Consider the following 17,604-nt stretch of genomic DNA (forward strand, 5'->3'; position numbering starts at 1 on the left):
GCTCTAATCACCTCTGAAAAAGCTTTCTGATTATTTTTATCTCCATATTGTCATTAATGAGCTTTCCAATTCCAGACTGATTTTTTTGTCACAAGTGAGCACTATTTTAACATTTAATTTGTGGGAAAAAATAATTCTCTGTTTGAAAATGGGTCAGTATCTCTCCTTTTCATTTTCACAAAATGTTATGTAAAGTGCCCAACCACTATGCGCGAATAAACTCCACTTTTAACTCTAATTCATTATTAATGGAGTTGATGTTCACATAGTTGTGAATAATAGAAGAGACTGAAATAATGTAACCGAAATCCATATTCTTTTTTTTGTCAAACAAATAAAATAATATTCAGTGTTATATGAAAAAGTTTGTTACCCAAACATACAATGATTAATTGAAATCCAATGCAAATTATTATTTTACACCAAATTGCTGTATTATCACTACTAATTGGATTTTCCGTACACACGAGAATTATTAAAAGTCAAATTATCCCCATGTTGTTCTTTGGGGATTCAGAGAGAGAAATTTATTATAACACAGATTTCTCACAGAGTCAGATTAAATTTTGAGTTAAGACATAAAATTTCTTATCTCTCACATTGAATTTAAGGAGAAATTTTAGAAGTAACTGCTTTTGTGTAAAACACACTGCGAAAAATTCAATAAGGTATTTCTCTGATAAGACCCAGGGGGTAATCTGTAGAATTTTAAATAGAAAGCAAGTTTTGTCATTAAATATTTGTTCTATTTCATTGAGCGCTTGTTTACGTACGCTATCATTCACTCATCGCCTACAAGCTTTCTGATAGCTTTACATGGGAACTTTTTTTATAAAATGGAATAGAAAAAATTTACTTCATCTCAGATAAAGATATTGTTATTTTAAAAAGTGTAATCTTTATCAAATAATCTTATAGACAGAAATATAACAAATTGTATGAAAGAAATTTAAAAATTATAATTAATTTATGAAAGAAAACATGATCTTTTGAGGAAAAATATTCTCAATTCTTTATTAATTGGTGTTTGTTCTTTATTATCGGTTAGTACAAAGCATATCAGCATCGAAAGTAAATACTCCTTTACTCTAATGCAGATAATTTATTATTAAAAACTTAAAAGTTTAATTTTAGAAAAGCAAAATGATAATTTGAGAAAAATTAATATGCGAAAAATTCGTATTTCATTTTGCACTGAATTTAAATTCTTTGCATTAAATCCGGTGGCAGCCAAAATCCCGAAAACCAAAATCTCGAAAGCCAAAATCCCGAACGCCAAAATCCGGAAAAGGCCAAAATCCCGAAAGCCAAAATCCCAAATGTTAAAAATCGTGAAAGGGATGAAATTATATCGAGGAAAATGTATAGAATAATTTCCCAAGACACAAGATTTCCCTTTGCCTCCAGAAAGCACGGATGCAATCGTGCTATGATACATTTAAGAATTCGGGATTTTGGCTTTCGGGATTTTGGCTTTCGGGATTTTGACCGGGACCCCATTAAATCATAAGAAATAGTACTATTTATTTGTAACTATCTAAGAAAACAATTTGTCACTCTGCATTCGAATCCAGAAAAAATGTAGGTAAATATTATCAAAATCGACGCTATATCAATCTTTCCGTACGTAACAATGTCTGCGAAAGTTGAACAACTTTCCAATACAAAAGGCAAATAAAAAAGAATATTTAATAAAGATAAATCGGTTACGAGTGCTTTACCGATTTATTTCTGATTGTAGCCGACACAGATGCGATAGAAATTTCAAGACCTTTCAGAAAATCCAAATTTGACCAAATCGATTGAAAAATAATGCTTCAAGACTGGTTGGACCCTGACCTCCAAAAATTCAAGATCCAAATAAAGACGTCTCTCGGCTTGAGCCATGTGTGTCCAGAACGTAACTGTATTATAGGGAAGGATGGGAAATTTCAGGAAGATGAAGATTTGTCGAGACTCATTTGCTAAATGTTCATGAAGTATCTTACTATGTCCAGCTTGTCACTTGGATATTGACAATTTGAATAGGATAAGTGTTCCAAATTTCGGCATAGTTGCATGAAAGCGCAAAAGTCTCAAGTTTGAAATGTAATATTTTTAATACAATTGTTTTTTTTTTGTTACTTTTTTATAAGGAGTGTTGCCGGGAACCTTGTACACAGTTTATCGTCTTTACTTTCTCTATAATCATTCTTAATACATTTTAAAATGAATATAAATGTAGACATATCATTGGTGGCCTATTCCGGCCACCTTCATTCTCATCGTTCCTTGCATTCCTTCAGATCATCGAAGCGATTTTTTTGTTATTTTTTGCATTGTATAATCTCTAGAGTAGGGTAGGTGTGCCTAATTCCGGCCAGCTTGTAAGTTCGGCCCCTTTTATGTTCCTAGAATTTCCATGAACTTTTAGATTTTACGTACTCCAAAGATTATACAATGCAAAAGAATAACAAAAAATGTAGCTACGACAAACGAGATGACGTGAAAAAGATATTGGATGAATTCTCGAAGGGCAAGAAACTATGAGAATGAAGGTGGCCGAAATAGGGTACCAAAGCTATGTCTATATTTTTATTCATTTTAAAATGTATTAAGAATGATTTTACAGTAAATAAAGACGGTAAACTCTTTACAAGGTTCCATGCAACACTCTTACAAAAGAAAGAATAAAAAAAATCAATTTGTATTTAAAATATTACATTTCAAACTTGAGACTTTGACACTTGCATGCAACTATGGCGAAATTTGGCACACTTACCCTATACAAAAACTAAAAATTCAATTGAGGAACAAAAAATGTAACCGGAATTGCAAGCTGGCCGGAAATCGGCACACTTACCCTATATGCAGCACATTATCTTAATTTATTTTCTGACAATATATGTTTGCAAAAATCATGCATGTCTGAATTGCCCGACCTTTACCTATACGATTTTACTAAATTCAAAATAAGTTTATAGTTTTAATCCCAATGAAATTTGCATCTACATTAGAAAATTAGCAAACTCGTTAGATTTTATTCGAGCACTTAAATGTTTTATAATTTTTTGGTGACCTTAAGGAGGATCGGACAGGGGGCACTTTCAATATTAAAGTATGTACTATACGAGTTAACGTGATTATGCAGCCTCCCTGTACTAAATTCGAAGAATATTTACTCATAAAACTGTCTACTAACTTTTAGCATGATTCAAGTAAAATATTATATAAAATACAAAATAAATTATGTAAAATAGAGATTTAAAATACGTTGCGCTTTATATTAATTTATTTATCTTTATTTTTAGCACTTTTATGTGTCAGTCCCATTACATTCCTTAATAAATTTTCCCATAATAGTGAAATATTATTCTCATTTTTCTTCGACGAATTTTTATATTATCTCTGGCGAAACAGATGTATTGCTGATTAAAATATAAGATTCGTAAGAAATCATTTTCACACCTTCCTGGTGTTGAGGAATTTCGTTCCGTATTTCCACCTAGAGGCCCAAGTGTTATTCCTTGGCAAAGAATTTAGCTCATTGTCCCTTTCATTCCTAAAAAAAAGATACAATTTCCCTCTTGGTTATGTACAATAAATTGAATTTAGACAGGATTTGGGATGCACGGATTCGGAGCAATTCAAGAAAATTTATATGAGTCGCCATGAAAATGTGAGGTAAATTGAATTAATTAAGAAAGAATGTTCAGCTGATGGAACGGTTTTTTCTTACACAATTTTCTCGTCAATCTTTTTTTCGTCATTATAGCATTCTCTATGCCGATATCGTGGGTTTTACGGCGATTTCTTCAACATACTCCGCTCAGGATCTAGTAAAGATGCTCAATGAACTTTTTGCGCGCTTCGATCGGCTGGCAGAGGTGACAAAGACCATTATTACAGTATTAGCCTAGGTTGGGGTGCTGAAGATTTTCTGGTTTTCTTTTTTTTTCCTCAGAAATATCAGCAGCTAAGAATAAAAATTCTAGGCGACTGTTACTACTGCATCAGTGGAGCTCCCGTGGAAATAGCCAACCATGCCTCATTATGTGTCTACATGGGACTATCTATGGTGAAAGCCATAAAGTGAGTGGGCACAATTATTGATATTAATGCCTAGTATTCGAATTGCTTTGTCATTTTATTGGACATAACGTCCATATCCAAATATCCACAATGGCCCACTTAGGGACTCTCCATTGCAGATATGTCCAGCAGAAAACTCAATCACCCGTGGACATGAGAGTGGGCATTCATACTGGAGCTGTTCTTGCTGGCATCCTGGGTCAACGTCAGTGGCAATTTGATGTGTATTCGAAGGATGTTGAATTGGCCAATAAAATGGAATCCAGCGGAATGGCTGGGTGAGTGTCTCTCATTTTTCAACCACTCCCATATTCCTTTGTCCTCTTTGACTATTTTCCCAAGAGTCATCTCTTATCAGACGGATGTGGATAATGTAGAGTGGGACTGAGTAGTTCCCTTTAATAAATGATACCATTTTTTGCACATATTTCATACACAGAGATGGAATTCAAGAAGAAAACTTAAAGAAATCCTTCATAGGAAAACTTTAGTTTATTAAAAATGTCATAAAAAAAATTAAAATAATAATATTTTATGGTTAGAATGAATTGTAAATTGTAACATAAACTTGTATTAGCCATATAATTCTGAAAGCATTTTTTACTCATTAAAAAACAGTTAATTATGTACGGAGTTTTAATTGAGAAGAAAGTTAAGTTTAATGTCTTAGATCTGATAATTAGCGAAATATAGAACATTTTTTACATAAAGTCTTGGTCATATACTTATAATCTTGCTTAAAGTAGTTTTGTAGGGCACGTTCTCAGAAAAAAGTAACTTCCGATTTCAGAAATGTAAAAGTTTAATCACATCATTATAAGGATGGATTGAGGAGGATTTGAACGACGACGATTTGAAGGACTTTAAGGACGATTTGAACGATTATTTTTTATATCTAAAGTTATCTTTTCCAAAGTTTATATGTAATCAGAAAATAAAAGGATATATGAATCTAGGGTATTTTTTCAAACATCCAGCAATTTGCTATTGTTAAATAACGAAATTCAAAGGAAAGGAATTTTGAAAATCTCAAATTGACGAATGAATGTTAATAGTATTATTAAAATTCAACACAAAAAAGTTTAAAAAAAAAAGAAAAAAAAATATTTCGTAAAATTCTTCGTAAATGTTTGTGAATTCCTTCCGCACAGAAAAAAAATCGTAAAGTTGTTCGTAAAAGTTTGTGAATTCCTAGTGCGGACTTACGAAATGGTCGTAAATCGTATAACCAACAAAAAAAGTTAGTAAAAGTTTGTACTATTTTCACAAACATTATTCGTAAATGTACGTAAACACAGAAAAAAAGTTCGTGAAATTTTGTCATTTGTTCATAAATTTTTGTTTCCCTGCCAAACATTTTACGAAACTTTACGAAGAAAAAGAAAGGACGGAGCAGATAGTATCCAATCAAGAAATTTACTGAACATTTTTCATATTATACATTTTAATAATTTATTTTTAAAAATTATTATTATCTTAAAAGCTTTCTTTTCAGTTCAAAAGATTTTTAATTAGTAATGGATGGATACATTTGCTTGCTTGCTAAAATTTTCTTAATTTCCTTGTTTCTTATACATGTCAAAATTGAGTTATGCATTATTTATAAGCAGTTAATCTTGTATCTTCATTATATATGATAAGCATTGTTATCCAACCACAGAAAAACATTCTACGAAAAAGAAGAGAAAATGCCCCTAAATAGAACCATTGATGAAAATTTAAAGAGTACACTTTAGCGTGTTTAGAAGCCCATATAATTGGTTTGAAGTGGATAAAATATGAAAATTAGACTTTTTCTTGAAACTTTTACACCATTTCTTCTTACAAAAATTAAATAAATAATTAAAATAAAATAAAATTTAAAAAAAAGAAGAAAAATGTATAAAAGAGAGGAAAGTTCAACGAAAGTGATGGAAAATGGAAATGTGCATAAAATCTGTTCAAAATAACCCGGTGAAAGGGCTGATTCAGATAAAGCGACCAACTTTTTAATTTTTCTCTTAATTTCTTTAATTTTATGGCTTACTAAATTCAAGAGCTAACTCAAAAAAAACCATTGTCAATTGTCCAAAAAAATGTTTCAAGAAACTCGATAAACCTATACACATAAAAAAATTTTGACTCTAAATTTAAGAATACATAAGTCTCCGGGAACTTAAATTGGACGTGAATCCCCTAGGCGTTTAAATTCAGAAGCCCTTTGCCAATGAAATGGGCTAGAATCCCTATCTCTTTGACGCAAAGAGATCGGGAGTTTAAGTTCAGCATTAGCTGAAAAATGGAAAATGACTTGAGATTTAAAAATTACAATTAAAACTAAGTGATCAAGGATTTAGGATTAGTGCATTGATATTCATTGGATGGAATTTGGAATTAAATTGTTGGGTGTTTCTGTTTAAGAATTTTCCATTTTTCTGTGTGTAACTTTTATGTTAGTAAAAATAAGCAGATAAACCTAGAACAGTTTATTATAGGTGAGATTCTTAAAGTGAGTAAACTCGAAATGCATGCAAATTCGATTTGGAGTAGGAGTTGGGAGATGATTTTCAGTAATTTTGAATCAAATTTCTGAAACAAATGCAAATATTTAGGGTTTTGATGAACTAGGAAAAAGATATGGGTGAAATACTTTCCCCTTGGTGTCCATATAACGACGAGTTACAACAATATCAAATAATCGTTGAATTTTGTGAGAACTTTCTTTTAACACCAAACCTACCGACCGTTTTTGGTCGTTTTTCGGTCAAATGACAAATCGCGGTAGGGTAGGATACTGAACAAATTTGTTTTAGAAAAGAGCAAAAAATTAAAATTTAAATATTGAAAAATATATTACATATGCATATTTTGAGAAATTCATAAAGTTTGTTAGTAACATTATACCGTTTAAATATGTATTAATTTTAAACCGGTCAGTTTGACCGGGTCTTGGTAGGTTTAGTGTTAAACCTTATTTTCAAAAATGTGGTCCTACACTGAGACAAAAGAGGGTGCGATTAACTTTTTTTCCTCATAACTTTTACACTTTTTAGGTGTAAAAATATATCAACATTTTTTAATGTTAATTTTACACCTTTTTAAGTGTAAAATTAACATGAAAAAGTGTGACTTTAACCCACAATACAACTAAACAAGTACTATTTACACCGATTTCGGATTAATACTGCAGGGTAAAATAAACATTTCCGGAACGTTATTTTAACTTTTTCGAATTTCTCTCACTCAGTGTAGTAAAACGATTATATCAGTACTTGTGTAGTTTCGCAGCGTTTATGGGAAAAACTCAATTTTTTAACACAAAAACTGCAAAATCGGACAGATGACACAATCTGAGAAAAAAATCATGTATGGACGAAATATCCTCTACAATTATACTGAAGAAATTATCGCCATTTATGTAGAAGGAAATGTGGCATTTCATGAAAGCTTTTCATTTACCAAATTCGGACAATTAGAACCGGAGCTGGAGTTAATTTTTATAAAAAAAAACTTGACCTCGTCTAGCTCGGGTTAGGAGGGTCCAATCGGGAGGCCTTAAGTTTGTTTTTAATAAAAAGTTCTAAGGGCCAGCTATAATACACTACAATTTGAGCCCGATTCATGCCATAGGGGCTGAACAATTGAGAAAACAAAACAATATGGGTTTTCAAAATGGTTGATGGAAAGGTAAAGGGTGGGGGTCAATGCACCAAGTTACAATTTTCACCCAATATATAACCTTTTCCGAACACCAGAAGTCGATATCTCTCTTAGTTTAGGAGATATTAAACTCTAAATAGCGACCGGCCAGGCAGGAAAGTTTTTAGCCACCCATATATTCGTAATCAGGAAGTAACCAAACCAAACACATTTTGGCAAGGTTTGGGGCGGATCAGAAGACATGAGATTTTGGGATGATTATGGTGAAATTGTTAAGAATCTCACCTATAATTGAGATGAATCACCCGTTGTCAAATTAAAAATTCTAAATTATTAATGTCCAATAAATAGTATCATATAAATTTCGATCAATTAATTGATTAATTTGCGAAAGAATATCCTGAATATTTTTTAAATTTCCCTATTTTTACATCATAAAATTGGTATGTGAGAATGACTAATATTATTACTTTTATTTCTAACTCACCTGAGTACGTAACATGAATTGTTTGGAAAACTCCACAAAAATAAATTTTGTGAACTCAAGATAAACTCTGAAAGGATTTGAAACATACGACAGAACTTTAACAGGCTAAACGTTAAAAGTGTTTCATTTATCAGGTTTTTTTTAAACTATTCACAAAGATATGTCATACCAAGAAAGTTTTATTTTTATTTTAATAAAATGATACGTTTGATATGGTTATATTTTATATTCTCCAAGACGTAATTTTTCCATACTTGTATTGTTATATATATTTTTAAGATGTCCAACAGCTCCAAAATTTTCCATGACTTTTTCTATTCTATATTTCAATGTTATTTTTTGCTTTTTGAAAAGTCAGTATTACAGAGTGTAAATCATTTAAAAGTTATTCCACAGTTAATTTTCCACGTCATTCATGTCCTTTTTTCCCTTCTAATGATACAGACGAGTTCACATCAGTGAGAAAACTTTGAAATTCCTCAACGGAGAGTTCGAGGTGGAACCAGCTTATGGGGAGAAACGTGAGGAGAGTTTGAGAATTGCAGGACTAAAAACATATTTTATAACGAAAGTTCTGAAACCTGTAAGTTTATTAACTTTGTATCCAACTAAAAGTTCTTCATTATTTGATTCTTTTTTTTTGTGTGACACATCAACTATTTGCAGTTTGTTCCTACGTCGAATGAGGAGAAGAATGGAACAACGAAATTAGGCGATATGGCACAAAACTCCCTGGAATCCGATGCACTGTCTGACACACTCCAGGAAGATGATCAGCCAAAGGTATGAGAGCCATAATTGGTAGAATGAAATTTCCAAGTGGGTTAATTCAATTAATTATCGTTGTGGAACAGACTCATATCACACAGGAGAGTCACGATGTCTCGCCAATGTCGGAGGACAAGCAGAAGGAGGAGGACTATAGGTTGAGACTTCAGAAGGAATTAGTTAGTCGCGATGGTCATGGGTAAGTTTTAATTGAAATTTTCTATTTGATAATGCTTAATATCTTTTATCTTATAATTTTTTTTCCAGGGACCTGTCCAAACACACAAATTTTCTGTTAACATTTCGCAATAAGAATCATGAGGCGGCATATTCAGCCTATCGAGAGCCATATTCAGCAGTACCATTGCTTGCATGCCTTGTCGTGTATTTCTTAGGCATCGTTTATTATCCTGTGGTGCTTCCTAAGTAACATGTCCATCCCCATACTCCACCTTTTCACCAAAAATTTAATTGAAATTCCTCTCAAATATTTCAGAACTGCTCTCCATTTTGCACTAACATTGGCGCCATTTCTCCTCATCTTCCCATTAGTCTTCATTTCCGTGGGAGAAAGTTTTTTCCTCGTAAGTTAATTTATTCGTTGGTATAGCACAAAACAAACTAACAAAACTTTCATGTCAAAACTTTCAGATCTTTCCTGAGTGGTTAGTGAACATCAGTAAGAAATTCAATGATCTCATCTGGCTCCGAAGAACATCGGCTGCTCTCGTTATCCTCCTCATCATTTTGATGAATTTCTTTGATATGGTAAACCACTGCCTTATTTCAATACTGCAATTACTTCCAAAGCTTCAATAAACTCTCTTTCCCTCTAGGTGGCTTTTACACTGCAATTGGGCAACACAGATACTTCTGTTAATACAACCCTTCATCACTTTAAGCTCGAACCATCAGAAGCATACTTCCCATCGTATTTCACCAACTATGCTGTATTGATACTTATTGGTACCTCTATCTTAGCACAATTATCACATGTTGTCAAGATATTCCTCATTATTGCAAGCACAGGTGGGTGATTTTAAATAAAAAATACTAAGAAATGCATTGAAAACATTGACATGATTTTTATTTTTGCAGCTTTATACTGTTTCACAAATATCTTTCTGATGGAAAAAGACTTTCAGAGAGAACAAACTACGTTATGGACTGTGTGAGTATTCCCTGAGACACTATTTCTCAGAAATTCCTATTCATGAATGTTCTCTGAGGAGTATTCTGTGACCTAAAAATTATGATTCTTGGGAGAGTAGTCTTTTTGTTGAAATCTCTATAAAAGTTATTCCAGGAGTAATACCTTCTGCTGTGGCTGTTCAATTCAATCTTAAATTGCATGGGAAGGAAAGTAGGACAAACTATATTGAATTTTCCAAGAAATCTCCAATTGAAATAGAATCATGGGGATGATAAAACATCACTTTTCCTAATTGGGTCTGAATAAGAACACTACCAACCATTGATTGGGATTTTATAGGGCTTTAAGGGAGGGTACTGTAAACTTATATTATAGCATTTCTAAAAATACAAATACAATCCTTATTGTAATCACATTATTTACACTCAGAAAAAAAAATTCGAAATTTAAAAATATTGTTCTTAAGTAACACAGCTTTCAGATTGAAAGTTTAGCCCAGTTCCCGAAAATCACAAAATTATAAATAAAAAGTAATTTTACTGGTTTTTCGTTACTTATCACTTGCCCTTAAATCCAACCCTAAGCCATAATTTCGCCAAAAATTCAGTTTGATAAGAAATTAGAAGAGGTAATCCATTAGACCAATACGAGCTTCAGACCTAAGGCTTAAGTGGTCTTCAGACTAGAGGTTTAGCCCAGTTCCTGAAGGTATGAAAATCCTAAAGAGCAACCAATTTTATAGCTTTTTGAGAACCTAATATGTCATTTACTTTAATAATTCAATTCTAAGTTAAGTTTTTTCCAAAAAATGGTGATTGATAAGAAATTAGAGCAGCTAAGCCACATGGCTAAGCCTTAGGTCTGAAGCCCGTATTACTCGTTTTCTAATCAGTCAAGATTTATTGGAAAATTTTGACCTATGGCAACTAATTTTATTGGTTGTTGAAAAAGTAATAAATTATTTGCCCTTAATAATCCAATCTTAAGTCAAAATTTTCCAATTAATCTTTAATACTCAGAAATTACAAAAGTTAAGCCATATGGTTAGCTTTAGGTCCAATGTCCGTATAAAAGAAGGATAAAGCGGTCTTCAGACTAGAGGTTTGGCCCAGTTCCCGAAGGTCTTAGAATCATAAATGGAAACCAATTTTATTCCTTCACAGAAACTAATAAGTAATTTTGCCCTTAATAATCCAATCCTAAGTTAAATTTTCCAAAATATCTCGACTTATAAGAGATAGGGTAGTGTGCCAAATTCCGGCCAGCTTGCAATTTCGGCCACCTTTTTTGTTCCTCGAATTACCATGAATTTTCAGTTTTTACATACTCTAGAGATTATTCAATGCAAAAGAATAACAAAAAATGTAGCTTCGACAACCGAGATGATGTGAAAAAGACATTTGAAGAATTCCCGAAGGGCAAGGAACTTTGAGAATAAAGGTGGCCGAAATAGGGCATCAAAGCTATGTCTACATTTTTATTCACTTCAAAATGTATTAGGAAGGATTTTAAAGTAAATAAAGACGATAAACTGTCTACAAGGTTCTAAGCAACACTCCTTAAGTAGAAGGAATGAAAAAAATCAATTTCTATTAAAGATATTACATTTCAAACTTGAGACTTTGGCGCTTGCATGCAACTATACCGAAATTTGGCACGCACTTACCCTAATAACAGTTAAGCCATGGCCAACTGAAGCTCGTATACTGAAGCTCGTATACTGAAGCTCGTATAAGACAATCATCGATGTTCCAAAATTCAATAAATTCATTTAAAATATTTTGTGATATTTCCTTTATATTCCATGTATAAATTTATTCCCTTATAATATTGAAAAATGGCTTAGTATTTTTCATAAATATTTCAGAGATGTACCTCTACGCTTTGTAATCTCTGTACAGTTGATTGCAATTGCCATAAGCCTATCTATCCTATCTCGTCACTTTGATCGTGAAGATCGTGTGATCTTCATGTGGCGGATTGAGGTATCCGAGGCCAAGGAGAAGGCAAGTGACATGAGACAACGAAATGAGCAACTCGTTTACAACATCCTTCCCGTTCACGTGGCAGCTCATTTCATGGGAAACAGGAAACGTTCTCATGATGATCTCTACTCCCAGAGTTATGCCGAAGTAGGTGTTCTGTTTGCCAGTATGCCGAATTTTTCGGATTTCTACTCAGAGGATGCTGTAAACAATCAGGGCCTAGAATGTCTTCGTTTTCTCAATGAAGTCATATCGGATTTTGATGCATTGCTGGAACTACCACAGTTTCAGGACATCATCAAAATCAAGACCATTGGATCGACCTACATGGCAGCCAGTGGACTCAATCCCACACGTCAGGTTCAACCTGAGGATCCGATTGTTGTGCGATGGAATCACTTGGCATTGCTGGTGGAGTTCGCCATTGAACTGAAGAAGGCCCTACAGGGCATCAATGAGCAATCCTTCAATCACTTCGTGCTGAAGATGGGTGTCAATCACGGACCCATAACAGCCGGTGTGATTGGAGCTAGGAAGCCACATTATGATATCTGGGGCAATACGGTCAATGTAGCGTCTAGGATGGAAAGTACCGGTAAGGCAGGTGCTATCCAGGTGACGGAAGAAACATGCCATATTCTCCAAACTTTCGGTTACACTTTCGAACAACGTGGGCTTGTTGCTGTTAAGGGCAAAGGTCAGCTGATGACATACTATCTTCAAGGCAAAACTGCCAAGCCCCAGCCAAGTGCGACACCTGTTGAACTCACAAATGGCTTTGTCGCAACCCCACCCACGTTATCTGAAGAAAGGGCAGAACCGTCCCAGAGTGTGGAGAAAACTGAGACGGAGAGTACCAAAGTCGCTAATGCTATCAATGAGGATGACAGTCAACCAAAGGAGATTCTTAGCAATATAATAAATTCGACAGCATCAGAGGAAGAAAATCTCGAACCAGACGCGAGGACGCCTCTCCTCACAGACACCAACAAGACCATCATCAAATCGGGCGAAATGTAGGAGGGTGGTAGCAAGTAGAGAACTCAACCAATTTATGGAACAATCAGTAGGAGAAACTTCTTTCCAAAATTATCCAAATGGAAGTTCAATATTTACTTTGGGAAAGTGTTAGAACTTTTTTTTTATTTATAAAATACAGTGACTGACCAGACAAATAGACTGTCAAGGTAATTATATCATCTTATTAATGGGTGTGAAAAGTTTTATAAATCAATTAGGAAAATTCAATTGAATTACATTTTCAAGCAACACGAACAAATAATTTAATTACAACTGATTAAAAGCCACCGCAAAATTGTAAACGTTTGTCGATTTTTTTTTTTAATATTTAAAATACATGTGAAATTATCGTCTGCGCCGCAAAAGAAATATGCTAATATTTATGCAAAATCCACTACATATTTTTTTATTATTGGTTTTGGGAAATTTCTATTTTTCTACTTAAAAATTTATGATTAATTTCTCATCTTGTTTGTGTTCAAAATTTAAAAAGGAACTATTTTTACTTTTACACAAAAGAAACAGTTTTTTATAAATTATAAAAAAAAAAAATAAAATACGATAATTGAGTATCGAAAATTTTTAGTTTTTTCTTTTTAGTTTATCCTTTTAGACATATTCCTTATACTTATTTATAATGAATTTTAAAAATGTCTAGAAGATCCTAGAGTTGGTATTAATTGGTTTAAATAAAAGCAAGACTTAAACAATATTGGAAATTTCGCTTTTCCTAAAGCCTTGCCATCCTTAATAAATTTAAGTAGGGAATTAAGATCCTCGTTTCTTCCATAAATCACTTTCTGTTCTGTTAGCTTATTTTGCTTAATTTTAATGTTTAATGTGAAAAATGTATTCATTCATTTCATTAGTTTAATTTCATATCTTTTTACTTCCTTCTCGCGTCCATCGCCGTCTTTTAGTGTTCAGTCAAACCTCCAAAACAAATCGTTGGAAGAGATCCGAAATATTTTTTATGCATTTGAAACAAAAGTGCATTACTCATATTAAATTTTAAATCACACTATTATCCATTTTGCTATCATCAACTATCCTAGACAAACCCTATGAATATCTCATTTTCAAGAGAAATTGAACCGTTTCTTTCAAGTTTTTTTTTTCAATTATTAACGACTAGGGAAAACTGGGGCACCACTAAACTCGGGGTATCACCGAACACTGATTTTTTAATTGGATATTAAACTTCAGAGGATGGGACCTCTATGAATTCATCATAGATACTATAGGGATGCTTGTCCACTGAAGAAATGATCGTCATGGTCTAAGTAGTTTTGAAATTAAAATCAGTGTTCGGTGCTACCCCATGTTCGGCGGTGCCCCAATTTCCCCTATATATTTTGTTTTATCACAAAGTTGAATTATTCTTTAAGAATTATCATCTTCCTCTAAACTATTTTTACTGAGAGACTATTTTTTGGCAGTCACTGTACCAATAAAATGAAATAATTTAGCGAGAGACGAGGATGACTCAATTTTTAGCCTTCGAATAAAACTTAGGGTGATGTTAACTAGAGAAAGATATTTTAGGCTTACATTTAGAATAATAAAATCAAGTAGTAAATTTCTAAAATAATCTCTTGATTTCTCACATAACTTACACTATCCACTTTCTTCACACAGACACATCCAATTAAAAAAAAAACAAATATCATAAAAGATCAAAAGGCTTTAATTGCATATTGATAGAAATTTTCACATACTTATCGATTTAATTCACATTAAAAGAAATTCATTTCCATACACCAAACAACATCTTCTTAATTCTGGAGTGATACAAGCTATTTTTGTACATTTTTTCCTCGCCATCAGATTTTGAGCGCGATAAAAGAAAACATTGTGGAGCAAATTTGAAAAATTCTTCAAATTAGTGATAATTTTGCGAACACCTTTCATAGAATAAAAAACTTATTGTAATGAACAAGTAATCGATAGTGTCTACGAAAGAAAAAATCATTAGCTGAAAAACTAACCACCGAATAAAATCACAAGAAATTTGAAAACATAAAAAAAACAAATAAATCCACTGACCGGAGGTTAAATACAATAACAAACTGGGAAAATTAAATTGAAAAGAAATTGGTTTTCTTTTAAAAAATGAAATCCGAGAGGTTTTTTACCGGTGTATTTTCTAAAGTCACTTTTGCCAAATTTCAATACATTTCGCACAATATTTCACAAGAATAAACCATATTCAATGACAAATCGAATTTACATAAATTATGGAATACTTTTGGATGGAAACCTTTGATGGAAGACAGCAAATTTCAATATTTCAGATGATTTTTCCAAAGATTCGGTCAATTGTGGAATACCTCTGAAATACCAGACAACCGAAGAAGAAGCAAAAGATTAAGAATTTTACTTAGGAAATTGTACCCTAAAAACTTACAATGCTAAAATGATTATAAAATAGTGAAGAAAAGACAAAATATAGAAAAAATAACAAAAAAAACAAACACAGTGTTTATCTCTTTTGGTAAATTATCCTGTTCTGCAAATCATTCTGTTAAATTGTCCCAAAAATAGCTTCAGAATTTATCCATCGATAAATATCTTCACTTTCACTGATCCACCAGCAAAGATTTCGTATTTGGCAAGAGAAATCATCGTAAAACACTTTCACTTGTGCAGATTGCCTAATTCTGAATGACTCGTGCTGATGAGTCGCTAATCGTGGCATTTATAGCTGTAGATCGAGAGTGGCATCTAATTTTCCGGATAATGACTTGGTCATCTCGTTGTGAAAAAAAAAGTCCACTGGACAGGCACTCAGCCGTGGCGAACCGCAAATTGATGATGCTCGTGTCATGCACAAAATCTCGTGTGTGATTCCATATAATAGTGACAATTTTGATATTCAAAGGGGGTGGAGGTGGCAGAAATGATTTGGAAAAAATTGTGAAGCAATGCATAAAGCTAATATTATGAGTAGACAATATTTATGAAATATTTCAAGAATTCAGTGAAATTTTTGAAATTTTCTTAACTTTACGTTTTAGCACAAGTACTAAAAAGAGCATTTTCACCAGTACTTAAAGTAGATACGTAATCCACATGGGTTAACCAAAATAGTTGCCTAAAAATATTTTCACATAAGCTTTTTCTGTGGCTTTCAAGAGCAGTTGTGGTGAATGTGTACTAAAAATTTAGAACTTATTAATTTTGATTAAATTTGCTTAAACCAAAGGCTTAACGCCAATGCTTATTAAAAACGGAACTATAAATACCAACATTTTTAATTTGTGCATGAGTTAAAACTAATGTTCTAAAAATATTATTCGAACATTGAACCATTTTCTTTTCTAAAACCCAACTATTTTCAATATTTAATAATGAAAGTATAATATAGTAAAAACAAAATCAGTGTAGGTGAGAGATTCTCATATTATTTTATTCACGACAATATACTAAAATCCCCTACTTTTTGTTTATTATCTAAAAATAAAATAAATACTAATTTAAACGTTCTAATAACATTTCAAAAGTACTATTAAATTTTTATATATTTTAGTCATAAATGTTTTAGATTTTAGTAAAAAAATTTGGAGATCCGTCACTTGAATCATCAATTTTCGTAACCTTAAATGAATAATAAATCAGAAGCTCAATTTACTAGGTTCTCCACTAAGTCTTTAGCCTTCGCACATGATGTTAACGACATAATGTAGTCGGCATACGTCTCAAGTTATATTTATTTTAGAAGTTAATTATCCCTTAATAGTATTCAATCACAATTCTGAAAGGTATTGCAACTCAAAGAAAAATTCTAACAAAAATTTTGAGTTCTGTGTAAAAAAAACTCCATTTGCGGGGAGTGCTATTCTACCACTTTAATTTAAAAAAAAAACTATAGCAGTTAGTAGCACACCCGCTATATTCTCCAGACCTAGACCCTTCCGATTATCACTTATTCCGATCGATGGTGAATGGCATAACTGAGCTGCAGTTAGCCAATTTATAAGAAGTGAAAAATTGGGTAAATTTATGGTTTTGGCCCCAAAGCGAACCCCTGTTATCGTTGAGCCATCCATGTAATAAGAAAGAGATGGTAAAAACGTGTATAGCTAGAGAGAGCCAATATGTACTTTGAATAAACTAGTTTTTGTATTTCACCTTAAATTTTTCAGACTCATTCATTTTACTTTATTAGAGGAATATAACGATAAATCTTAACAATCAAATTAATAGAAAGATATGACTAAAAATTTTCCTTATGCCTTTAGCACACCTTTTAAATCGGGAAAATTTCATAAAGTCAAAATTCACATTCTTTTCTTTCTTAAAAGCTTTGCGTCTATCATACTCTTTCGCATTTTTCTTCTTCTTTTGAACATCATACCAAATTAAATTTAGTTCAGTCCAATTTTGAGACCGAATAGACTTATTCAAGTCTTTGGAGGAAGAAAGAGAAGTGAATTTTTACTTTATGAAATTTTCCTGATCTAAAAGATGAGGCGGAACCA

The 17,604-nt window shown here is 32.5% G+C and overlaps 1 protein-coding gene across 4 annotated transcripts in view; it reads left to right on the forward strand.

Annotated features, from left to right (window-relative positions):
- The window catches only part of LOC129805487 (adenylate cyclase type 3), a 33,533-nt gene extending 17,936 nt beyond the window's left edge, over positions 1–15,597 (forward strand). For all 4 annotated transcript variants that reach the window (XM_055853437.1, XM_055853434.1, XM_055853436.1 and 1 more), the window contains exons 7-19: positions 3,595–3,663; positions 3,755–3,866; positions 3,944–4,071; positions 4,191–4,349; positions 8,642–8,780; positions 8,864–8,980; positions 9,052–9,164; positions 9,233–9,391; positions 9,462–9,549; positions 9,617–9,733; positions 9,802–9,994; positions 10,064–10,136; positions 11,986–15,597. In XM_055853437.1, coding sequence (XP_055709412.1) covers positions 3,595–3,663; positions 3,755–3,866; positions 3,944–4,071; positions 4,191–4,349; positions 8,642–8,780; positions 8,864–8,980; positions 9,052–9,164; positions 9,233–9,391; positions 9,462–9,549; positions 9,617–9,733; positions 9,802–9,994; positions 10,064–10,136; positions 11,986–13,123 — 2,605 coding nt within the window. In that variant the 3' untranslated portion in view covers positions 13,124–15,597. The remainder of the gene's footprint in view (positions 1–3,594; positions 3,664–3,754; positions 3,867–3,943; positions 4,072–4,190; positions 4,350–8,641; positions 8,781–8,863; positions 8,981–9,051; positions 9,165–9,232; positions 9,392–9,461; positions 9,550–9,616; positions 9,734–9,801; positions 9,995–10,063; positions 10,137–11,985) is intronic.
- Positions 15,598–17,604: the final 2,007 nt, after the last annotated feature.

Source organism: Phlebotomus papatasi, chromosome 3 (genome assembly GCF_024763615.1).
Source record: "Phlebotomus papatasi isolate M1 chromosome 3, Ppap_2.1, whole genome shotgun sequence".
Taxonomy (NCBI): Eukaryota; Metazoa; Arthropoda; class Insecta; order Diptera; family Psychodidae; genus Phlebotomus; species Phlebotomus papatasi.